This window comes from Sus scrofa, chromosome 6 (genome assembly GCF_054392235.1).
Source record: "Sus scrofa isolate SSC_HxYL_T2T_F1_AM1 chromosome 6, Sscrofa_HxYL_maternal_Yorkshire_Landrace_v2.0, whole genome shotgun sequence".
NCBI classification, from domain to species: Eukaryota; Metazoa; Chordata; class Mammalia; order Artiodactyla; family Suidae; genus Sus; species Sus scrofa.
Window position 1 is genome coordinate 139,280,430 of NC_139388.1, and position 26,661 is coordinate 139,307,090.

General features: G+C 39.4%; 1 protein-coding gene across 3 annotated transcripts in view; it reads right to left on the minus strand.

The window, feature by feature from the left end:
* PTGFR (prostaglandin F receptor) overlaps window positions 1-26,306 on the minus strand; it is a 49,247-nt gene extending 22,941 nt beyond the window's left edge. The window contains exons 1-2 of one of the 3 annotated variants that reach the window (XM_005665359.4): window positions 26,116-26,306; window positions 23,783-24,651 (exon numbers count right to left, since the gene is read on the minus strand). In XM_005665359.4, coding sequence (XP_005665416.1) covers window positions 23,783-24,580 — 798 coding nt within the window. In that variant the 5' untranslated portion in view covers window positions 24,581-24,651; window positions 26,116-26,306. 3 annotated transcript variants of the gene reach the window in all.
* Window positions 26,307-26,661: the final 355 nt, after the last annotated feature.

Here is a 26,661-nt window from a genome sequence, read left to right on the forward strand (position 1 = left end):
TCAATTCTACAGATACATACATTCCCTCTTTGCAAAGCAGAGAACTTTCTTCAGCAGGTCACCCAAGAAGTCAGTGAGATTCCAAGTGTGAGTGGGCTACGATGCACCGTAACTGCTTTGCTGATGGAGGTGACCACTTGAGAAGAGAGGTCCGCCACCTCTAGGACCAGAGAGCAGCCTCGGGCTGACAGCCAGCCAGGAACCGGGGACCTCAGAGCTACAGCTACAAGGAACTGGATTCTAACTACACCTGAGGTAGCTCTGCAGAGGATTCTTCCCCCTGAGCCTCTAGGTTAGAGCCCAACCTCACTCTGACCTCAACTCCAATTCCCTGAGCAGAGAATCTAGGTGAACGCACCTAGACTTCTGACCTACAAAATGTGAGATAATAAAATGAGCATTTATATACTGCTAAGTTTGTAGGAATTTGTTACGTGGCCGTAGAAAAGTACTATAGTACTTAGGCAGGACTTGGAACTAGGGAACAGTAAAATGTATGTATAAAAAGCTACAGTAGCATTACACTTGATGGAGAACATACAGATGCATTTTAAGATCTGGAACAAAACAAGGACACCTATTATTGCTACCATTGCCTAACTTACTTTATAATTCCTGGCCAATGCTGTTTTTAAAATGAGGAATAAAAGAATTAGAGGAAAAGAGATAAACTTTTGTTATCTAGAAATGATCAGAATCAAATGATCAAAACCAACAGAACTGTTCAGCAAGTTGCTGAATACATGACCAACTTAGGGAAATCAAAAACGCTTCTCCACGCTATTACGAAGCACAGAATATAAGAAAAAAACACCATTCAAAAATAGCATAGAAATTATAAACTCTCTAGCAATTACTTAAGAAATAAACACGCCCTTTAAAGGGGCTTACATTTTTCACTTCTTTTTCTGTATTTTCCAAACTTTACTTAAGAAACATATATTGCTTTTCTAATAAAAAAATGTATTATAAACCAATGGTAATACTCAAAATATTTAGAACATTGCTATAAATCAATCAGAGTGGCACAGACAAGAAAGTAGTTCAACCACACAGGTTTGTGCCAAGTGAAAAAGAGCTGCACGCCTTAGTGTTAATTAAGTGATTATTATAGTTTTCTCCCTGAATTGGCTGGCTTACTTTTAAAATGCAAGAAACAAAAAACAAGAGCTGGCATAGATGGGAGAAGGACATGTCTACAGGGATGGAGAACAGAAAAGCAGGAAAGCAAAACCAGCCCATGTGGCCTGCACATGACCAGCAAGCTGACCATCCTCTCCCGCCTGAGGGGAAAAGAGCAAAAACGTGTAGCTCAGATTACATCTCCCCACATGAACTCAGTGGCTCAGAGAATGTGAACACCGGGGACCATGCCATTACCTCCCTTCAAATTATGAAATGACAAGGTTAAATCCTGGGATCTTGATTTTCAGAGTTCGGGGCAATCAAAAGGTAGTAATGAAAACATGTCAACATGCTAAATAAGTACTTTTGCAAAATCCACCAGAGGGGTAGGTAAACTTAACATAAAAAGCAGCAAAAAGAGTTCAAACTGGGGAGCTCCCAAATCGTGGCTCAGCGGGAACAAATCTGACTAGGGCGTAAAATATGTAAATAATCCATGCAAGCCTGTAAAACCTACTTAGTCATGAAAGCGGACATACAGTATAAAATAAGTATACAGGGAGTTCCCGTTGTGGCTCAGTGGGTTACAAACCCGACTGGTATCCATGAGGACACAGGTTCAATCCCTGGCCTTTCTCAGTGGGTTAAGGATCCAGTGTTGCTGTGAGCTGTGGTGCAGGTCGCAGACGTGGCTCAGATCCTATGTTGCTGCGGCTCTGGCATAGGCCAGCAGCTGCAGCTCTGATTCGACCCCTAGCCTGGGAAACTCCACATGCCAAGAGTGTAGCCCTAAAAAGACAAAAACAGCAACAACAAAGTCAAATTGGTTTCACTTTATAAACACATTCTAGGAAGGCACCAGACTTTATGATTGATCCCAAACGGAAGGCAGTTTGTTGCGATACTGCACTAATGATTCATTCATATCACTAAGAAAGGTCTAGTAGGTCTGGAAATGACCCCCTAAGGCATTAAGGCTGTTCTTTAGGAGACTGTCAGCAAACGCTCAGGAAATTGTATCCTCACACTGCTGTAAAACTGTGGCTCCAGTGCCACTCCTTTCTTTCCAGTATATAAATTCTCTGTTATTTTTTCCATCAAGCTACCAAGTTTTGTGGTATTATTTGCAATACCAGAAAGCCAAACCCTTCCTCTGTGGTTATATAGAAGACATTGTATTCCTAAGAGATTTTGCAAATAATACCACAAAAATGGCCTAGCTTAAAAGAACATGAATTTTCCCAGAAATAAACACGAGGAGATAAACATATGCAATCAACAAGAAACTCGGCTTTGATAAAGAAGGGCTGGTTTGATAAAGCAGGGCTGAATTAGCCTTCGGATTTCCCTGGTTGGGTTAACAAGTGAAAGATACAAGATCCAAAACCCTGATTGCAAAGGTCCAAAATCCCAAAAGGTAAAATGGTGTCAGGTTGGCATCTTCAAGCAAAACTGACCTTATTAAACACATTCATATTAAGCAGCACATCATGAAAAGAAAGGAGGCGGTAAAAACCTAAAATGGCATTTACTACTAGTTTATGGAAAAGAAATCAGTGTGAGGAAAAGATGAGATCATTTAACCCAAAGAAGAAAACAGAAAGTTTATAAATCAGTGATTGAATAGAAAGACCTGAATTGCAATTCTGGAAGAAAATTCAGTCTCTTGATTGGTAGTTAATAGCCTACTTCGCGAAACCCAAAGACCACCAGAGACCACATAAACCTGAACTCAAGGGGGCTTTGGTCAAGAAATCTCTACCCTTCAGCGCTTGGTGTAGACTAAACACAGATGAAGTTTCCGGCAAAGCTGCTCCCTGGAAGGCCATGGGCACTTGCTCACAGGGTTCTTTTGTAACAGAGCCAGTTCTTCTCATGCCTCCCCAAATAAACTACAAATTCCTTTGAAGTTAGGATCCCATTTTATTCATGTTTACACACCCATGGAGCACATGTGCAAACGCCCGTGGTAGGCATCTAGTGAGTGTTTTTCAAATTACCCTGTGTTTACTAGAGTATCATACGGAATAATGGTCATAACAGTGATCAAAACAATCACACAGCACCTTTCACTGGGTCCCTCCTGGGTGTCATGTGAAAATTCACAGGCTACTTGATCAAGTCAGCGATGTAGTCAATACTGTTATCCATATTTTACAGAAGTTGAAATTAAAGCATGGAATTATCTAATGTGAGTGTGAGAGTGTGTGTGTGTGTGTGTGTGTGTGTAGTTGTGCAAAACAAAAAAAAAATTAGTTATAAAGAGAATTAAAAGAGAGCCAAATAACCTCATTGCGAAGCAAAATAAGACAGCTAATTGCATATTTTAAACCAAATGAATATTCATCAAAATGCCCTTTGCTAGGTTAGCAGAGAAGATATATGGAGATTATTAACTGAGTAGAATAGAGAAGATTAACTAAACATTTCCTTTAAAATTTTTGCCATCCAATATTTTAAGGCTTAAGGAGAATCATTTTGTTTGTTCATTTGTTTGTTTTGGGGGGTTGGCCATAGCCATGGCATGTGGAAGTTCCCTGGCCAGGGAAGGAACCCGTTCCACAGCAGTGATCTGGGCCATACCAGTGACAACACCAGAATCCCAACCTGCTGAGCCACCAGGAAACTCTAAGGAGAATCATTTTGAAAGTGTTTCCTTTGTTACTCCAAGCTAATCTTTACAGTGATTTATTATTTGCCTTCCCAATCTAAGTTCTAGAAAAGTAATGCATTCATTACTCGTGTTGCAAACGAAATTTCAAACAAAAAACTTTCTGCTACATTACACTCTGTTGTAATTCCTTCTCTATTTAATAGCCAAAGTTATCTTTTAAAACCATACATCAGGTCATATCTTTCTCTTGTTAAGAAAATATTCCAACCAAATTTAATCCAAATTCATAGTGACCTACAAGGTCCTAGACAATCTGACCCATGCCTTCCTCTCCATCCTCATACCCTACCAGCCTTGCCTGTGCTCCCTTGCTCCAGTTAATGGCCTTTGTTTTGTCTCTCAGTACAAGAAGCTTATCCCCACCTTTGGGTTATTATGCTGGTTGTTCTCTCTACCTGACCACCCTACCCATAGATCTCCCCATGGTTGGTTCCTTTTTGTTATCCAGGGCTAACTTCATCATAAGGCCTTCCTTGAATATCTAATCTAGAAGAGTGATAGCCCCATTCTCAGTCATAGCAGTTACTGCTCTGTGAAGTCATTGTGTTAATTTCTTTGTTTACTTCTTCTGTCCTTCCCTCTCTCCCCTCCCCTCTCCCTCCATTCCTCCCTCTCTCTCTGCAAAAAGCCCCACCTCTGGCCACCACTACCCTCAGAAGAATGGCACCTCCATGAAAGGGAATATTGCCTGTTTTGTCCAGCCCATGATCCTGGAACATAGAACAGTGCCTGATGCATGGAAGATGCTAAGAAAAATATTTATTAGATAAATGAACATTTCTAAATATATTATATTTGTGGGTATGTTTTAGTTGCTTTATATGGTGAATTCTCACTAAGGCTCTATCTTTGGCTTTTCCAAAAAATCAAAGACTAGGGCTTCCCCCAGCTGCAAACATGCCTGGGTATGACTGCAAGACATTTGGAATAAACAGGCTCTTCAGTGAGAAATGAACACATTTTCAAGATAAAAGTTTGTTTTGTTGTAATCGAAGTTCTGAAACTGACTCCTCATGGCACCCTCTGGTTTTAATCAAGCTTCACTGGTCCCTCCAAGCATTCAGCAAGGACTCTCTCCTCTGGACAGAATTTAAAGTTCCAATGATAGAAGAGAAGAGAAAAATACTTCACAAAGGGTAAGAAAAAATCTGTACTAAATATAGACTATTTCCGATAGTCAATATCAACTAACGGAGTTGCCAGTTTTTAAAAATTTACTCAGATAAACTAGGACCCATTTAAGCTGAGGACACCAGTGGAAAGTTGGAGACTAAGGGCATTGTCATTGCTCTGGAAGGGAGAAGAAAAGCAATTTTCCCCTAATTTGCTGAAGGCAGGCCTTTGAGAAAATTTATTCAAAGATTTACTCCCAGTCAGGCCTATGTTAGTTCAACAGCAGAGTACAAAAATAACCCTCCTTTGAGTTCTCTTCATCTTTCTCCACAAACCACAACCAACTCCAGGTTGTTGAGCTGTCTTCCATCAGAACTCTTCCCTGTGAATCTTGACTTAAATCTGAAGATATTTTAATGAAAATTTCCACTGTAACACATGGCCAGTGATATTACCACAGCTCATGATGCTAAATGCAAGTAATGTCCAGACTTATATGATTGTATCCTTTGGGTAAACCTTCTGATCTATAGAATCATAAACATTTTCCATGTCTGAGGAAATATACAAAGGGCGAATATATATGAAAAGGCGATAGGGATTTGGTGGGTTAACATCTGTAAAGTGCTGAGACCAGTGTCTGGCATATAGTAGAAGCTATAGAGAAGGGGGTTTTAATTAATTCATACACTCTAAAGCAAACTTTCCAGGCAAAAATCTCACGTTTAAAATGATAGCAATTATAGTCTCTACTTACATTGCAAAAATTTTACTGATTTTTTTGGGAAAAGAACATTTACAAATAAAATCCTTATGTGACATCATATGCATTTAATAACCATCACTATAAGGATGTTGTTTCACTCACTAATCTCATTTGTGATGAAAGGATTCTAATGAGTGAGCTGCATTTTCCTTAAACCTCCCCAAGTAGTATACCAGGCACCACAGGAAATAGAGTAGAAACATATGGCCTTAACTCGTCATTAGGGGCTCCCTGTCCATCTGAGAGATTAGACTGTCACAGAACAAGCAGTACATAACTACAATTATGTAGAATTAGATGTCATATTTTATCCCTAAAAAAGAGAGATACACATGGACTAGAATAATCAGAGCAGGTTTCATGAAGAAAATTATTAGAGATGCAAATAAAAACAAATCAAGATTTTCAGAATTGGAATTCCTCTAGTAAAAATTCTTTTTATTAGATTTGCATCTAATAAAAAAGTAAAATAATATCTAATAAAATCAGATTTGCATCGGTGGAAGGTGCTACAACAATGTATTCTTAGAGATTGGATCTCTAGCGCCAGCCATATATACATTTGATGATACTTCATGCTAAACCATGCAATTTGGGCATTTTATTTGTGAAACACTGGGCTTTCTTCAAGAAATTTTAGAAGGAGAAATACTTAAATTCCTTAACCAACCTGTACACATGAATGTTCTGATTTTAATTATAAAAGCTTTCTTTTTTTTTTGTATTTTTTTTCTTTTTTTGCCACACAGGCTGTACATGGGAATTTCTAGGCCAGGGATTGAACCTACACAGTACAGCAGCAACCAGAGCCACAGCAGTGAGAACACAGGAGCCTCAACCTGCTAGGCCATGAGAACTCCCAGTATAAAAGTATACTTCAATGAACCACATTCCCCGTTTTTTTTGGGGGGGTTGTCTCTTTAGGGCTGCACCAGTGGCATATGGAGGTTCCCAGGCTAGGGGTCCAATTGGAGCTGTAGCTGCCGGCCTACATTGCAGAGCCACATCTGCGACGTACACCAGAGCTCACGGCAATGCCAGATTCTTAATCCACTGAGTGAGGCCAGGGATTGAACCTGCATCCCCATGGATGCTAGTTAGATTCGTTTCACTGAGCCATGATGGGAACTCCAGTATCACCTGTTCTTAAAGTCATGCTAGCATGTTCATTCTGCCACCTCTTCCTCAGACTGGGTGGTAGGTCTGTCATTGAATAGGGAAGATAAGGCCAAACTCTCCCTTCACTCACCACAAAGAAAGCACCTGTCTCCCACAGATCCCATGGCCTTCAGTGGACAGAGAAAATGAGATTAATTCCAACATACAGACCTTCATTCTTCAAGCTGAAATATTTTTGAGTGTTTGGCTGGGGTAGGGTAACAGAGAAATTCCTCAGTACTCATTGGGTTCTATAACTTTACCCAAGACCTAAGTATACAGGACATGCTTCATATATCATGGTGAGGCATGATTTTTAATTGATTGGTTCCTTGTATCATATCCCATTTAGCAGATACATAATCTCTGGGTGAGTTGAATTGATTCGAACTTGAGTTTTTGGCAAGCAAGTAAAACAAAGAAAAAAAATGTCCAAGAGAAAGGTGACACCAATGCTGTGGTTACAGCTTAAGTCAATTCATACTCAAAACTGGTGGTACTTGAGACAAGGGCACAGATGGAGGTAAAGCAGGTTATTCATTCATCTTAACAGCCATATATAAAATGGCTTGCTAAATCAACCATGAAATCCACATCAATCTAAAACCATCTAAATAAGTAGACTTGCTTTTGTATTGCTACCACTTACCTTAGACCAACACCATCAGGAGAAGGTCAATAGCACGCAATGGAAATTACTTCTAGACAGACCGCTATCTTCTCCACCATCCAGGAGAGCTTTTAGCAAGCTGGCTTTGGCATCAGTATCCATAGATTAGGCTCTATGAGCTTAGAGAGATGAACTAGAAAGGCAAAGATCTCCTCTAAATGTTACCCATTGAGAACTGCTTTGAGGAGTTCCCATTGTGGCTCAGTGTGTTAAGAATCTGACTAGTATCCATGAGGATATGGGTTCGATCCCTGGTCTCAATCAGTAGGTTAAAGGATCTGGAATTTCTGTGAGCTTGGTGTAGGTTCCAGACACAGCTCAGATCCCTCATTGCTGCGGCTGTGGCAAAGGCCAGCAGCTGTAGCTCTGATTCAACCCCTATCCTGGGAACTTAGACATGTCCCAAGTGTGACCCTAAAAAAAAAAAAAAAAAAGAAAAAAGAAAAAAAAAAAAAAAAGGAACTTCTTTGTATATTTTTTTTCTTTTTGACTAAAAGAGCAATTCTTTATATTCGCTTGAAAAAAAAGAAACTCTGCCTTAGCTGTGTCTGGGCTTTCAATGGAGAAAAGAATCACCATCCCATGATAATGATAACTTCAAAACTCAAAAGCACCTCATGCCATCGAAGTTTATAAAGAATATGGAATTTTTTTGGCTACATCTGCAACATACAGAAGTTCCTAGACCAGGAATCAAACCCATGCCACATTAGTGACTTAGCCTATGCAGTGACAATGCCAGATCCTTCACCCACTGAGCCACAAGGAAAATCCTCAGGTAGCTTTTTGACTCAGAAATAGTATATAAGAGAAATATTGAAATCGACAGTCAGAAAATGTCATTAGAAAAGCATATAAAGATTAAACTGTATCAAAAACTAATTCCCTACCCACTCCACTGCACATGAGCATAAAGACAGAGCTATTTGTGGTTATTCTTGTAATTTGGAAATAAGTTTTCGTATTAGGAAATCAGGAGTAAGAAGACATTCACACAGTTGTTTCCTCCTCGATGCAATTCTATCTGGCTTTTTTCCAGAGTGCATTTCTAATTTAAGCATGGCTGCAGGATATGCCAGATTGGAAGAATATTCTCAGAAATTTCTCCCTAGAGTACAGGTCTTGGGCAATTCCAACTAAATCCTGGAGCAGGACTGGGTGAGGGACAGGCCGGTTACAGGGGCTGAGGTCTTCTGCGGTCTGTAGCAACTTTGTGGGACCAAGCAGAACTGACCTGCTTTCTAAATGGGAAATTGTACATGCTCTTCCCTTCATTGACCCCCTTCTGCTTTAACTTCATACTTCCCAAATCAGCAGAACTAAAGCATCTACCAGAATACAAGCTGCAGGATATAAGAAAACTTACTCCCCATATTGTATTTTTTTCAATGTCAAAATTCTCGAGTCCCACCAAGAGGTATCAGGGGTATGACAGAGAGGAAAAGAAAAGCTCTACTAGTTCTGTTTGAATGTTAGGACGATATTGTATTCTGCTAATAAGGACAGCACTAAAAGTTTCTTAGACTATCCCAATAATAGTCTAAGAAATGCACAAACAAAATCCAAAATACTCAAAAAGCCTATGGCTATTGCTGCAACAATAATGCTCACCTTCAATACCAGATGAAGAATTCAAGGCAAAATGTTTTAAAGTGGAGAGAGGTTGCTTTATATTTATAAAAGGAATAATTAACAACAAAGATATAACAGACACCAATTCACCCCTAATGACATTACATTGAAATCTAAGGCATTGAAATCCAATGAAAACCATTAGAGATGCAAATATAAACTAACAAAACACAATATAATGAAATTCTACATTCTCATACACATTATTTGAAAGAACAATTAGAAAGAAAATAGTGGAGATTCTATGATAATTATCTTGATTAAATGGCTATGTATTGAACTTAGTAACTTAAAAAAAGAGAGAATGTAGATTATCTTCAAATGCCCATGGAATATTTACTAAATCTGTTAGTAAGAAGCTAACCTGACAGCCATAAGATTTACATTTTTAAACTATTAAACTACAGGACATTTTTAAACTATTAAACTAAATAACCTTCTGGAAAGACTAATTTAAAAAGAATTCAAATTTTATACAAAATATCAGTAAAATAAATACATATATAATGCGTACATCTATAATTTGCATAATATGTATAGGTTAATGGAGAAGAATCTTTATAAGCAAATTCTCAGGACAAAAATTTTGTACTAAATTTATACTCTCAAAAATTGATTAAATCCTACTAAAATGTACTACTAAATTCTACTAAATGTATTAGGAGAGAGTAGAAAACTCAAACAAAAGCCAGCAAAAAACTAAAACTCAATCAAGAAAATATTGAAATGATGCCAAATATCTCAAAACAGCTGATGACATCCAAGTTACTTCAATTATTTCAGTGCATGGGAAAAAAAATCCCTTCTGTTTTTCAAAACTAATATAATTCTAGTATTAGAAGCAAAAGGATAAAATTATAGACACAATATAGTTTTTATTGATACATACATGTGAAAGATTTCTCCAAAAATATATACAGGTGCCCAACATACATATGAAAAGATGTTTAACATCATGAGTCATTAGGGAAATGCAAATGAAAATTAGAATGAGCTACCACTGGACATCAACTAGGATAGCCATAGTAAAAAAAAAATTAAAGAAATTAAGTATTGGCAAAAATGTGGAGATATTGGAACCCTTATACATTGCTGATAGGAAGGTAAGATGGTATAGCCATGTGGAAAATAGTTTGGTGGCTCCTCAGAAACTTAAACAGAGTTACCATATGCCCTAGCAATTCCACTCCTAATTATACACACAAAATAACTGAAAATAAATGTTAGTACACAGATGTTTATAGAAGCACTATTCACAATAGCCAAAAGGTAGAAAAAAAATATATCCATCAACTAATGAATGGATAAACAAAATGTAGTACATTTATCTGAATGAATATTATACAGCCACAAAAAGGAATGATGTACCAATTCATGACATTACATGGAACAACCTTGAAAACTTTATGTTAAGCAAAAGAAGCTAGAGAGCAAAAGGCCACATACTATAAGATTCCATTTGCAAGAAATATCCGGAATAGGCAAATCCATAAAGACAAGAGGACAGAGTCATGGTTGCTAGGGACCATGGAGAGTGGGGAATGACTGCTTAATGGGTATGGGATTTCCTTTGGGGAGGAGTGAAAATATTCTGAATAAGATAGGGATGATGGGTGCACAAAATATGAATGTATACCCTTTAAAATGATTAAAATAGTGAATTTCATGTTGTATGAATTTTGTCACAATAAGAATAAAAGATAAACATATCCAAATCAGTGCTTTCTTCTATATTTGTTTGAAAAATAAAAGAAAATAATTTTTTTTTTGCTATAGAAAAAAAGTCTTTAAATTTTAGGATAAAAATTATGTGAAGCATTCTTATAAAGAAATTACCAAGTTATTACTGAAAACCTGATTAAGATCGTGAAAAGGAACACTACTTTGTAATTGATAAATTTTAAATTCTAAATAAAATCTGAAGAAAATGGTAATGCTACTTAAAGTTAGAGCAACAGGATGGAATAAAGGGTATGGAAAGATCCCAATATATTTAAGAATTTCATAAATTTTATTGTAATAAAGGTAGGAATTTAAAACAGTTGCAGAAAGACCATTTAATAAATGATTTGCCGATAGCTAGTTAACCAGAAAAAAAGAAAATTCACACTATTAACTTGCCAACTAAACCAACATAAATTATAAACATATTAAAAACGCAAACACAAAAAGAATGAAAAAGTAAAAGCTCAAGAAGAAAAAAGAAATGAATACCAATATCATTTTAGCTGGAGAAAGTCTTTTTTAACATGAAACAGCAGTAACTACAAAAGAAATTACTGATTCATTCACCACTACTTGTATAATTACAATACCAAATTGAAAGGCTAGCATTCAACCTAGAAAATCAACTGCTTTTGTGTCAACTGATTTTATAATTATTTTTCTATATTGGCATTATTTGTTCTTTGTTAACCAAAGAGTTCTTGAAAATCATTTGCAGATATCCACACATTCACAAAAGAAAGAAGATAAGGCCCAATAATATAAGAAAATCAGTTTACTCTGTTAAAGAAACTCAATTTATATGTATTCTGTATCAGATGAATAAAAGAATGTACTCAGAATACTCATATGTTTCTCTCTAGGTAGTGAGATTTGGAAGATTTTCTTTAATTTTTATTTGTAGTTTCCTATACTTTCTTACAATAAAATTTTACAAGTGAAAAAAAATTGCATTTGTTTAAAGTAGCCTGAGGGAACATAACAGATGAAATTTAATATCCATCAAAAGGAGAAGATATCCATGGAAACAGGGGTCTTTCTAAAGGAGTTCTGAAAACATGAGCAGCCCCTCCACCCTCACACCTATACGCTGCCTTGGTTGCCTCGCCTCGGCTCCTCTCCTCGCTCCTGCCTTCCGTGTCTGTGTCATTCATGTGGTTTGTATTTTCCTTGTTTTCTGGTCCATGTACATGAACGCAAGCAGCAAAATAAGAGAAGATATAATCACCGTAATAACAATAACAATTACTGTTGTTGCTGCTGCAATGTTATTCTTTAATACGTACTAATGCACCTTCAGGCCCAGCAGTTCCTCCACTATTACTAAAGCCATTAACCCTCTGCCCTGCTCCCAGGCAAAGGCCGGAAAAATACAAACAGTTATATGTATGTCATATTAAAAGAGGGAAAAGATGGAAAAGGAGGATGCACATAAAAGAGATTGGAGGAGCGGGTACAAAGATCGTGGGTAAATGGAAGGAAAAAGAAAGTGTGATTTCTAGAATCTGGCTCAGACATATTTCCCCAGGCCATGTTTCTGTCTCTATGTCTTACTCTCCACCTGCTGAAAGAATAAATCAATGAGGAAAATTAAGCAGATTAAAGCAGAGATCTATTTTTAATTTTCTTCATTTATAATATGAATGTTCACAGCAACCTGTTTTTCTTTATTTTCTGTCCTGACACTTTCTTAATCTAAATTCTTGGAAAGAGTTAATGGGTTTTGTAATGCTTTATTTCACCAACATTTATTTCCCTTCTATATCCTAACTCACTTTACTTATCAAAAAACAGTATAAAACACTAATTTGAATTCCTAAATGTTTATTATCTAAAGAAAATTTTTTACTACACTTGTGGAAAAGTCTTCTAGCTTTTAATTTTAATTTATTACAAACTTGTATTCTAATCTTGTTCAAGTCTGTCCCAAATACTAAAGAGTTCCTTATTTGTAAACTTTTATATCTCCAGCACCATTATTATGTCTTTTCTCTTTGGCTTTACATTACTTGACTTTGTATTACATTTATTTCCAGTAGTTTTTTCCTTTTAAAGACTATGCTATAGATATTTTTAAATTAGGAAAAATAATCTCACCCACTACATAACAGAATACCTGCTATTCTAACAGAAAGTATATTTGACATCTTCTTATTTCAATTTTCTAAACATGCCCTTTCTTTTCCTTTTCTATAAGCAATGTTAATTAAGGCAATAGATATTGTGACCAATTAAATCACAAAAATTCTCATTCTGCATCTAGAACACTGCCTGGCACTTGGTAGATGCTCAATAAATATTTGTCAAATAAATAATTCCTTGTGTACAACCAAATTGGAATAAAAGCTTACTACTGTAGCACTATTATTCACTTAATAACTAATTAAAAATGCCTCTGATCTTCTTGCCATCAGATGACCTTTTGTTGACTTTTATTGGTTAGCAGCATGAATATTTAATAGTAACAGCAACAATAATGATAATAGTATAATAACTGAAGAATACAGTACTTGCTAGGTCAGGCACTATTAATCTATTTAGTCCTCACAACAACGCATTGAGATGGGTACTATTTCTCCACCTTTTTTACATACGAGGAAACTGATGCACAGAGTGGCTAGGGATACATAGGAAGCATAAGAAACAGAACTTGAGCCCAGCTTCAAGACTACACGAATTTGCCTCTTCAAGAGCTAATATGTGAGCGCTTAAACAGGGTATGCCTTTTCCTCCAACTAAGTTATACGCTCTTTGAAGAAGAAGCTTTATCTTTCACTCCCTAGAATCAGTCACAGCTACAAGAGTAGTGCTTTATACATAGCGGTCTGAACAATTTTTGCTAACTTGAACCCGACTCAATGAAGTATAAAAGAATACTTCATCAATTATTTAAGTATAATGATAACTTGTTAGTTATCATATTTGAATTCAAATAAGATGAAAAAGATTAGCATGAACCATCTCCTGCTGAGCTGGTGAGAGAGTGAAATGAGGAGCAGCCATCTGAACCTTCAAGTGAAATTGTCCAAGAATGTTTTCTAAAGCCATGAGCTCCCTCTGTCCCTTTTCAATGCAACCAAACCTTCTCAATAGAGCAGAGAATGAAAAACATCTGAACTAAACACAGATGATTATTTCCAATTGAAATGGTGGGTGGCAATAACAACAATAGATGTTTGAGGATTTGGGGATTGTGGTGAGCATTTACTATGTGCCAATCACTGTGTTATGAGATTGTGAGGAGGGCAGATCCCATTTTCTGGTAGGACTTTCAAGTCAGTGCTATTACTACAATTGGTTCACACATACACAACGCTGTATACAAAGCTGGCTTAGAGTAACTCCAGGTCGGAGCTAAGAGTTGTCGGGGTTGACACACTGCCCTCTGCTTGTGCTTGAATAACTGAGAGATTCTAAAAGAAAAGCTTGATTTGGGACTGTGCACTAGAAACTAAAATGAATCTTCTTATGTAACCCAATTGCCTGTGTCTCTTTGCCATCACACCACAGCTACACTCCATTTTGGCATTTCACAGCCTGCATTTAATTTGGGGATTCAATAGCTTAGGATGAGTGAGAAAAATCACCTTCCTGTCTGTATAAAGCCACAACTGTATCCACTCCTCTGTGGCACTACCATGCTGACAGAGGACTGAGAGAGAGATAAATTTACACAAGTTTTGAAAGGTAATATTTGCAAATACCCAAAGACAAATTTCTCCCATTGAATAAAATCCTCTCTAAATACAGATAAATAGCATTAATATGCCAGGTAAAATCTGGTGTGGCTATAGACACTTTGGAAAGCAAACATAAATGGAATGCATTTTACATACTTCCCATAAGACTAAGCAAATAAAGTTAAAACTGGCAACCCAGGTAGATTTTGGACACATCAGCAGCTTGAATTATTCTTCAAATATTTGGGGGCTTAATTTAAAACCCCAAAGCACATTAAGCCCAAGAGTTTTAAAGAACCATGAGGGTATAAATTTAATCCACATGTTTCTGATTCACTTCTATTTGAATCATTCAAGTAATGTTTTCTAAGTGTTGCCTCAATGTCTATGATATCTTTGGGCATTTTTATGTTTTTCTCCTCAAAAACAGGAAGTCATATTTTGCCAAGAGTAAATAAACTTAAAATACCAAAGTATTCCCGACCACCATGCACATCCAAAGCAACAGATTTTTGTGTAAATTCTCAACCTAGCAGCATTATTTTTTTTTAATTGATTGATTTTTGCTGGTCCAATTTTACACCATGTATTTTCATGAAGGGAGACAACATACTCAAACGAGTTCAACTCCCTTTTGTCTCTTTTTTTATGGCCGCACTTGAGGCATATGAAGGTTCCCAGGCTAGGGGTCTAATCAGAGCTGTTGCTACCAGCCTAGGTCAGAGGCACAGCAACGCCAGATCCAAGCTGCATCTTCAACCTACACCACAGCTTATGGCAATGCCGGATCTTTAACCCACTGAGCGAGGCCAAGGATCGAACCTGCAATCTCATGGTTCCTAGTCAGATTCGTTTCCGCTGCACCACGACGGGAACTCCAAACGAGTTCAATTCCCAAGGCCTATACCTAGCTCGATATGTTTACCAAATGACGCTGCAAACCTGTGCGTCATGGACTTTATATTCACATAATGTAGAAGCAAGTGGACTTCCAGAAGATAGTTCTAAGCTGGATTCTGCAGGAAACAGACTTTAAGACGGAGATCTATATGCAGGAACTTTTCGGGGGAGTGCAAGGCAGTGGGGAAAGCAGGATTTGGCAGAGGGAGAAGCAGGACTGGAATGCAACCTCTGAGGCACAGATGATGACCGTTCAGCAATGTACCAAATGAGGCAAGGGGACAAGCCCTTTGGATCCCCACACCCATCAAGGATGACCAAAGAGAGGGGAGCACAGTCATAGGCCAGGGAAGCTCCCCTTGGCTGGGGGTAGTTTCCCTGAGAGCAAAACTCAGCCCACACAGAATCTGGGTGGGCCCCAGTGTCTACCAAAGAGGGCTATTGCAGTTTTCTGAAAATTAATCCTTTGCACATATAGAACCTACTCAGTCTTTAAGTCTGAACCGTGTATTTACTCAGTCAGCTGGCAAAGGCTTGAGTGTAAGAAAGCCCATTTCATAGAAAAATTTCAACACAATCTACCATGGAGATTTTATTTATCACCATGTACGGCCAGTGTCTGTAGGTCTTTACTCAAAGGAATTTTCTCCTCTTGTCTTCTGAAATGACTCCCTCGAAGACAAAACACCAATAAAAAGTAAAAAAGTTTGCGGGGGGGGGGGGGGAATGTGTGCACATAGAGGAAAAAGGCAGTGCTAAAGATAATAATGGGATAAAAACAATATTAAGTTCTATCACCTAATTTTTTCCTTTACCTTCAATACCTCCCTTTTAATACCTGGTTCCTTCATGCATTCATTCAACAAATGGTTGGTTTATGACCTACTGCTTATAGAAACTAAAACATAAACCATTAATATAGAGCCTAGCCAGAAAGGACCACTGAGACTAAGAGAGGAAAGCAGCACATAAACAAAAAATTACAATATCATCGGATCAAAATAACGCCAATCCTAATTTATCCATGAACTTCCTCTGGATGCTGACAAAATTCCTAAACTCTAGCACCTGATTCAAACCGCAGAATGTTCAGGATTCTCCAGGATGCCACTTCCAACTTATACTCCTGGGGAAGCTCTGAACACACTTCCCCCTCTCCGACCTCTCTGATCCAAACCCCAATCCAAAGTATTAGACGATCCCTGAGGCCGACCAATCATGTCCGAACTTCATGGGAAGAGCGGGTCCAACGTGGAAATGAGAGCTGTCACCCACGGATTCCGTGAAATTCATTTAGCAAATTCTTCCTAAGCCCAACTCCGTGCCAGGGATTGGTCTCAGAACTGAATCCAGACACCGCAATAAACAAGGTCCCTTCCTTCAAGAAGCTTACATGTTAGACGTATAAGCAAACGACAACCCAATAAACAGAGAAATGTATCCTGTGATATCAGATACTGCTAAGTGCTATGAGAGAAGTAACACAGAGGAATGAAAGAGAGAAGACAGCCTAGCCAGACAACATGAGATTTCAGAGAGGAGTCGAGGGAGAGCCACGTGGATGTGAGGGCGAAAGTACTCCAGGCAAGAGGCCACCAAAACTTCAGGGACAGGAATGTGTCCCCAAATCCCTCAGAACTGCTCCTCTGCCAGCTCCTGTCATTGACCTCACACCACGTCTCCATGCTTGCCCAAACATGAGAGCAGCCTGAATTCCCATCCTGCAAGATGTATTAATATATCTCTAGCACATACCTTTTCTTCTAGATATGAATTTTGAGTTGCATGTGTCTGAGCAGTTTAAAAATTTCCTCAAAGTAGAACCCAAGTGTTACCAGTCCCTTATCCAGACAGCATCACTGCTGCTTCCAGATTCCAAACCAGGGAATACTCCCACATCACAAAGGAAACTAGCTAAAACGATTTACGAGATCGCCTCTAAAGTCAGGAACAATGCAAGAATAACCAAAAAGATGTGACATAGAACTACAAGAGAGTCCGTTTTTTTATTATTATTATTTTGTTTTGTTTTGTTTTGTTTTTAAGGCCACACCTATGGCATGTGGAAGTTCCCAGGCTGAGGCAGAATCAGAGCTGCAGTGGTAGGCCTATGCCACAGCCACAGCAACGCAAGATACAAGCTGCATCTGTGACCTACACCACAACAATGCCGAATCTTAACCCACTAAACAAGTCCAGGGATTGAACCCACATCCTCACAGACACTATGTCAGGGTCTTAACTCACTGAGCCATGACAGGAATTCCTCTTTTTAATTTTAGAATGAAATCCATTCAAAGCCCTTTATTTGGTACAATTAGATCCAATGATGAATCTTTTTAGTTTGGGAAATAAACATGCACTTCCCAGAGTTCCCGTCGTGGTGCGGTGGAAATGAATCTGACTAGGAACTATGAGGTTTCAGGTTCGATCCCTGGCCTTGCTCAGTGGTTAAGGATCCAGCGTTGCTGTGAGCTGTGGTGTGTAGGTCGCAGATGCGGCTCAGATCCAATGTTGCTGGGGCTCTGGCGTAGGCCAGTAGCTACAGCTCTGATTAGACCCCTAGCCTGGGAACCTCCACATGCCGTGGATGCAGCCTCCTCCCCCCCAGAAAGGACAAAAAACATGCATTTCCCATTATATATGTACATGTTTATACACTTTTCACATGAAACATATAAATATATATCCATTCCCCATCCTTTTGGCGTAGAGACAGGTGCCCAAGACACAAAGAGTTCCATTCTATAGTTCTTAAATACAATAATGAGAGCCAGACTCTCAAAGAAAGCAACCTTCACTAATAATCAATGTTCTATTTTGCTGTGTTGTTCCATCATTTACCATTAGCCCTGTGAGACCTGGTCTTTATGATGCCAGTATCTTCAGCAATTCAGTAAAATTCAACTAACCATTTGGTTCTTTGATTTATATCTGACAGACATCTTAGTGATGAAATGTTTACCTATATTGACTAGAAATACCAGCATAAGACCAACAACCTTAGAAAAACCAAACTCTGCCTATGCAAAACAAATTTCTTGGGTTAACTCACCCACTTAAGATATCATTTTGCTCTTCATATACTTTATACTTCTTTTCCCAATTCAAAATGATCCTCTACCCTTGAAGAGAAGGTAGACAAAGTAATAGCCTTCCAGAAAAGATCGCTCAAGTTTAATCGTGTCATAACTCGATAGTTGCTGACTTGGGTAAGAGATTAAAAATTACCACTCAGTTTCAATATTTGCCTAATAAACTCTCACCTACAGAACTCAGAATCCACATTCTGGTCAATCATTTCCAATCTCTTGACATTCATACTACTTAAGTTACAGTCAACCAGTCAACAAGTATTTATTGCTCTGCAGAACTAGTGAAATAAGCATAGCAATAATAAAAAAATTCCTTTTAGGATTACATATTCTAGAACTGAAACATTAAAAAGAACCACAACCTGTAAAAAGACAGGAGCAAAGAGTATTAAGAAAATACTACTTGAAAGTGCTGGCAAATGTCTTCTTTTTCCCCTGACTCTAGAAACATCAAAAGAATATCTTCAAGATTTATTTATTAGGATAAAGTGATTCACTAGGATGCACATAAGACAATGTTATAACTGCGATTTGACTCTCAAAGATTTTTGCATTAACTTGTTGCTAAGTAAAACTGTAAGCTAGTAAGTGTCTATTGTATTTTCCTGTAGATTTCAGCTGGGATTGTAATTAATGAGTTAACCATGTTTAAAACTATAAAATTCAGATACTGAGAAAAGTTTAAAGTCATTAACAAGTTATATTTTAGACAAATATTATGAGTGTACTACATTTCTGAATCTCAATTCCTGAAATTACACACTTAAACACACACACACTTAAACACACGTATTTCCCCCTTTGTGGAAAAAAATAAATTAAAAAAAAAAAAAACATAGAGGATTTTTAGGGCAGTGAAGGTATTCCATATGCAACTGTAATGGTGGTCACAGGTCAATACACACTTGTCTGTACAACACAAGGAGAATTCTAATGTAAACTACAGACTCTAGGCAATAATAATATATTAGTATTGGCTCATGAGTTCTAACGAATGTACCACATCTATGTTCATAACAAGAGTGACTGAGGGTGGAGAGGCGGGGGACATGAGGAGGTACACATGAACTCTGCTTTTCTCACTTTCCTATAAACCTAAAATACTCAAGAAACATAAAGTCTATTTAAAGAGAGATTTCTAACATCATGATCATCTTAACTTTGTATTAGTTAAACTCAATTAAAATTAATAAAAGATCCCCGTTTCCAGCAGCTACGAATTCAAACAGTTTTAGAAATTGTGCCACTATTGATATGTTTTGATACAATACATCCTGCCAAGCTCAGAAACATTAAAAAGAGTCACCTGCCTTTCTCATTTCCTCTTTTTAGAGCATGTACCTGTACCCTCATTCCAGTTTGAGGCTTAAAAATGACTGTGAACACAGCTCAAAGGGTGTCTACAGATGTTCATTCAAATGACAAATCAAACAGTTCATCCTGATCAATCATAGAGAGAAGGCAGATGGTGTCAGGGAGGGCTCTGACCTGGAAGATGTCCCCATTACAGTGTGTCTATGGGCAGTTAGAAGCTCACTTGGTTTCAGAGATATTTTAAAAACTAAGAAGCTTTTAAAATATAGGAGGGGAGGAATTCCCATTGTGGCTCAGCAGTAACAAACCCGACCAGTATCCATGAGGATGTGGGTTTGATCCCCGGCTTCACTCAGTGTGTTAAGGATCTGGCACTTTCAGATCTGGCATTGCTATGGCTGTGGTGTAGGACCGAAGCTACAGCTCTGATTCAACTCCTAGCCTGAGAACTTCCATATGCCGCAGGTGCAGCTGTAAAACAACAACAACAGCAACAACAAAGAGGAAAGAATAAAATAAAATAAAATAAAATAAAATAAAATAAAATAAAATAAAATAAAATAAAATGAAATAAAATAATAAAATAAAATAAAATAAAATATAGGGAGGAGAATGGTGGTTCAGTCATTAACACCTATGCTGTTCCTCCTGGGCATTTAGTGGATAAAGGAGAAATGTTTCAACAGAGGAATTTGTGTTGGGTGTTATCTTGGCATTCCCAAGTCTGAGTTTTTCATGCAGGTTCCATTTAACGCAATCTGATGGCCTTAACCTAATGCACAAAGTACTTGTGTCCAGACCACAAGTTAGTGCCAGTGCTTCAGCTGGAACTTGCCATGAAGATGCGAGTCTCCACCAAAGAATCTAGGAATGCAAAGAATCCTTGAAATAACTCAAAAATCAATCCATCAAGGAGTATCCATGGTAAACCTACTGCACATTTACTGTAGAAATAATTTTCACACTAAAAAAGTCTTTTAGAAGTATTGTTACACTGGTGTCATGGATGTACCAATAATTCATAGTTAAACAGAACACAGACCTCAGAAAATATTTCACAAAAATAAATAAGATTATGTCTCTACTAGGAAATAAGCTCAAAAGATGAATTAAAATGTAATATCAGGGGAGTTCCGTCGTGGCTCAGTGGTTAACGAATCCAACTAGAAACCATGAGGTGGCAGGTTCGATCCCTGGCCTTGCTCAGTGGGTTAACGATCCGGCGTTGCCATTAGCTGTGGTGTAGGTTGCAGATGCGGCTCGGATCCTGCGTTGCTGTGGCTCTGGCGTAGGCCAGCGGCTGCAGCTCCGATTCAACCCTTAGCCTGGGAAACTCCATAAGCCGCAGGAGCGGCCCAAGAAATGGCAAAAAGCCAAAAAAAAAAAATGTAATATCTATTTAAATAATAACAAAAATTCAGGAAAAAAAATTAGAGAAAAACATAAATTCCAAAGATCCATGGCAAGAAGGAAATTTTACTACCTTCCATTGTCTTAACCTATCACTATCACTCCCTATCACTCCTATTTCTCAAAGTCAAAAGCTAGAACTAAGCAGAATTTTAAAGGTGACTCAGAACAAGCAAAAACCAAAACACCAGTGATTAATGCCAAATTGTCCAGATTATCTGTTTCTCATTGAGTTCACTATTTCACAGTTTTCAGGTTTTTTTTTCCAGAGCTGTGGCCTTCATTTTTTTTTTTAATTTCTTTCAATATTTTCAGCTATCTCTTTTACCCCTTCTCAGTATTATTCCCTTTACAACCTTCAAATTAATCTCATTTTTACTCAGACTCACTTTTTATTTTGAAAAGCTACTCTATTTCAAAGTTTAAGAAGAAAAGGAGCACTATTCTATGGGAATTCTCTTTATCAAGTTCAAGAATGAACAGGGAAGTAGTTTCAAATGTTTAAAGAACTAGCCTCTGTTATTCAGATTCAAACATCTAAACTCTGAGCTCAGAAGTTCTCGCTGTGGCTCAGTGGTTAACGAATCTGACTAGCATCCATGAGGACACAGGTTCCATCCCTGGCCTTCTTTGGTGGGTTAAGGATCTGGCGTTGCCATGAGCTGTAGCGTAGGCTGCATATGTGGCTCGGATCTTGTGTTGCTGTGGCTGTGGCTTAGGCCAGCAGCTTAGTTCCAATTCAACCCCTAGCCTGGGAATCTCCATATGCTGCAGATGTGGCCCTTAAAAGCCAAACAAACAAACAAAAAAAACTGAGTTCAGATCAGAACCCTACTTAGGTTCACCTATGACCTCCTGAACTGACAATAAGCTGGCCTCAAAACCGTTGACTTGCCATTGACAAATGTAGCCTAGCCGCCCCTCGGTTGGGCACCTACGACCAATTCTGGAACACCATGGAAAACTATTTAAATGACACAACAATTCAAGAAGCTAAATTCAAATTGAGAGGAAATAATAGGAATAGCAATAAGGACATATTTTAATATATTCTGCAGAATAAAATAGACTACCATAGGATCTGTCTGCAGCAGCAGCTCTCAAAGATTTTTCTGTTCATCAGAACCATCAGGGCTGTTTATTAAAACTTTACTGCTGGAGTTCCCATTGTGGCTCAGCAGTAATGAACCTGACTAGGATCCATGAGGACGCAGATCTGATCCTTGGCCTCACTCAGTGGGTTAAGGATCCGGTGTTGCCATGAGCTGTGTAGGTCGCAGACGAGGCTCAGATCTGGCATTGCTGTGGCTATGGCAGAGGCCAGCAGCTACAGCTCCGATTTGACCTCTAGCGGGGAACTTCTGTATGCCACAGGTGCAGCCCTAAAAAGACAAAGAAACCTCTACTGCCAACAATTCTTGGACCATGGACCTATGTGGGCTTAGAAGAACTGCATTAGCAACAACTGCCTTCATACTACTATGCAAGGTCTGACCATGACCTTTGTGTTATGTCTACCTTTTTCTCATCCTTTTGCTTTAACTTCTGTGTATCATGTACATTACTATCTTTGGGTATCAGCCTATTTCCCCATTGGTACAAAAAAAAAAAAAGGCATGAAAATAATCTTGGCTGCCATCAGTATCTACTACACAAGGATGTTTTCTCTTTCTTTGTATGTTATCATTGTTTCCATCGTAAAGTAAACTGTTTGAGAGAACTATATAGTCATAGTTATCAATCATAAGTATTTTTTTTTTTGGTTTTTCTACCTAGAGAATCATATAAATGATTTGTGTTCATTGCTAATTCTTTAACATTAGCCTTTACTTCCAAAGAAAAATACCGAGATGTTAAATAGAGCTGCTGGCTAAACTGAAAAAGAGAAAGGAATGAAATGATAGGGGAAGAATCCCTGGCTCTTCTGCCAATCATAGCCCTCCCTGCATTACTGGCATCCTGGGTTAATGAATGAGGGATTTGTTTATCTGCTCTATCCATCTAATTCACCTGAACTATCCAACTATCTCAACTCAACTCACCACCTCCCTTTGCAAACTAAGGCCTGGTCATTGCGTGTGGAGAAGAAGCCAGACTATAAATTACAAGCCTATATGACTTTCTATCAAGACTTACTGGGGTCCATTCCAATATTGTTTTAGAGCTGGTCACTTGTTTTCACATTTTAGAACCTAATCATATGCAGTATATTCAAATCACGTTATTTCTGTTAAAATCACTTTATACCACACTACAAGCAAGAACATGATGGTTAGAATTGTTTAGCAAGATATTTCTTTTAATTCTGGGCTTGTGAGGAAATCACTGTGTCATACATAGCTTAATTCTAAGCCAGAGCTAAGTGCTAAAATGAGTTCTGAGTACGAGTAAATTCTAGTATTTAAAAGATGAAACGGCAATTACCCATCAAGGTTAACAACTTTGAAATAGACAACAAACCTTGTACTGAATATAGATTCACTGAAGAAAGCAGAAATTGTCAAAACCATAGGTCCTTACCAGAAAGGGACTCCAGCAAACGCAGGAGACGCACATTATAGCCAGGAGCTGGATGACCATTTCAAAATGATGAGACCTGCCTTGTCTGTGCTGCTGACTTTTAAATTTAACTTTTAAAAGTGAAATTCCCGTGATGGCATTGCAAAAGAATGAAATACTAAGGGCTAGGAGCCCCAGAAAAGAAAAAAGTAAAAGATAAAACCTATCTTCCCAGTCTGTGATATGATCTGTTTGGTAGAAACACCAGGTCCTTGATGCTTGAATTTTGTAGTCACGATGCCCAAGGATGGGTAGCAAAGCTACAAAAACAGCAAAAAAACACGCGCCACTCAACATCATCTTAACATGTTTGGATGTAATTTTCGTAGAATGAAATATTGGTTTGGTGACTCCAATACATCGCTCAATGGCCATCACACTGCCTAGAAAAAGAGGGCACAGACCAGAGAACACCATGCAGATACCAAAAATACTGCAAAGGACGTTTGATTGGTCAAAGCGGATCCAGTCTTTATTAGAAGCATATACAAAGACTGCTATGGCTCCATTGATGAGGTGGCCAAAGAAATCTGTGATTACTAGGGTACTAGCCAAAAGCAAAAACGATGACTTGTATTTCTGTCTAAATCTCTGGTATGCCTTCATGAGAATAGCAATGGCAAGGCTGTTTGATAAGATTCCCACTGTCATGAAGATTATTGAAAAAGACACCGAAAGCCCTTTTTCCGTTTGGCAAGTTGCATTTGAAAGGAGCTCGGTTGCAGGAGATGCTGGCTCTTTGGAACTGTTCATGGACATTGTTGTGGAGTAAGAGCTGGCCACTCAAGTCATCTCCTTCTCAAAACACTGCAGGCTTGCAGTCCAGAGATCTGTAGCATGAAGACAGAGAAATTATGAGCACTGGACCTGACAATTAAAGACAAAGCATCCCCTAGCACCCTGTGGTGGAAATCAGATTTATCTACCCTATCATGAGCAAGGTTGCCTCATACTGAAAACAATGCACATCTGCCTGTGGCTCCACATTCCATTTTCAAGGTGAAGAAACTCCCAGAAATGAGACCTCTTGGTTAACCTCTGTGGCTACTCTACAAGTGGCCACCTCCTAAATACTCACCTGACACTTCACTGACACCTTAAAACTTAAAACCTGAAAAAAGTTTATGAAGTTGTTAACAAAATTAAATTTAAACCCAACTGAGTTTCTAAAAGTCTAAGACTCTATTTCAGTAACTAAATGACCTTCTAAAGTCTCTGCTTTTTTTCTCTGATGGGCTTTGTCCCCAAAATGCAGATTGTTCCTTTAGGAACTATACCACTTTGTCAAGCAGACAAAATAATCTCCAAACTTTGGGAGGGTGCAGAGTGGAGCAGCAAGCTCACTGATGTTGAATAGGGCTTCTCTGAATAAGCTCTAAAACTTTTGGTTTTAAATCAAATAACGACAAACCGTATGCATCAGTGGCCCATGGAAGCCTCAGTGTTGAGTCTAAAAAGATTTTTCTGGTCCAGTTACCACCTGCACAGAAATGCCGGTTCGTGATAGGAAAAGAGGCAGGCCGAGCTGAGGGCACATCTGCCTAGATGCTAAGTTACAGCTTCAGGGGAGAACATCCAAAAGCAAATGATTTCTCTGTCGCTCTCTCCCTATTGAGTTGAGGCCTGAGTCACAGATCCTCTATACCCACCACCATTGCCACCCCGCCCCAATTCGGCTGGCCTTTCCCGAGCAGCTTTCCGGGAGGCTAGGAATTCTGGAGCCAGCCTCTCCTGGGACCGGCCCAACTGGGGCCGCCCCGGCTGCCTGGAGGGAGGCCGCCTCCTCCGAGTCTTACTCACAGCTCGACTTTCGCCCATTACTACCCCACCGCCCCCAGGCCTCTGCTTGCAACATCCTTCCCAAACCTCTTAACTTGCTGAAACTTTCTGCGATTGCTCAAACGCCAGAGGGCCGGTATCCCTCCCACCCCGGGGGGCGCCCAAGGCCTGCGCTGACCCCGTTGTGGGAGTGTCACGGGCAGGGAAGGAAGGGGCGAGAAAAGGATCTCTTCCTTGACCCGTTTCCCTCCTTTGGCACCCGTTTCTACCCGGTGCCCAGGCGCGCGACTCCCAGTCCGGAAAGATCAGCCGGGGTACCCTTTTTCTCTGCTGCCCCCGCCCCCCCAGCTTGGGGTATCCGGTTTAAACTTATTGGCAAGCGCAGACCAAGGTGCCCTCCCGGGTGGCCGGCTGCTCCTGCTGCCGGGCGACCAGGCGTGGGGTGGCTAAACCTCAGTCGGGTTGAGCATTGGAAGGCCAATGCGTGGGAATCCGGCCGCCAGAGGGGTGGTTACCTTGGCATCCCCGGCCGCGGGCAGGGCTCTAGGCGGAGCAGAAGAGCGCGCCGGTCCATGGGCCATCCCGCGCCAGGCGCCGCTCCGCAGCCGCCGCACGATCGCGCAGCGGCGCGGCGCTCCGGCTCCAGCTCCGGCTCCGGCTCTGAGTCGCTGCGCGTCCTTCCGCGCGATCTCCCGGCGCGGAACCTGCTGGGCGCTAGGCTCCTCGGATCACTTAGCACCTAGCGGCGCTTGCAGCCTGGGCGGGGTGGAGGGCGCGGTTGACCTCCGCCCCTTCCCCTCCTCTCCGCCCCTTTTGCCTCGAGTCCAGAGCCGGACCAGGAGAGACGTGAGCACCGCTCTGGCTCCTTTCTCAGCATCCGCGATGTCCTTTCAGCTGCCCGACCACTTAGGGGAAAGTTTTTAGTCATTTTCCAGCTAAAGGCGCCATCGCTCAGGCTGTAAAACAGCCTCCCGGAGAGCTGGGAGAAGCCTGCAGACAACTGTCAGACAGCGTGTGAAACTGTCAGATTTGTAGTCTGCAGACCATTCATCTCAAAGCCA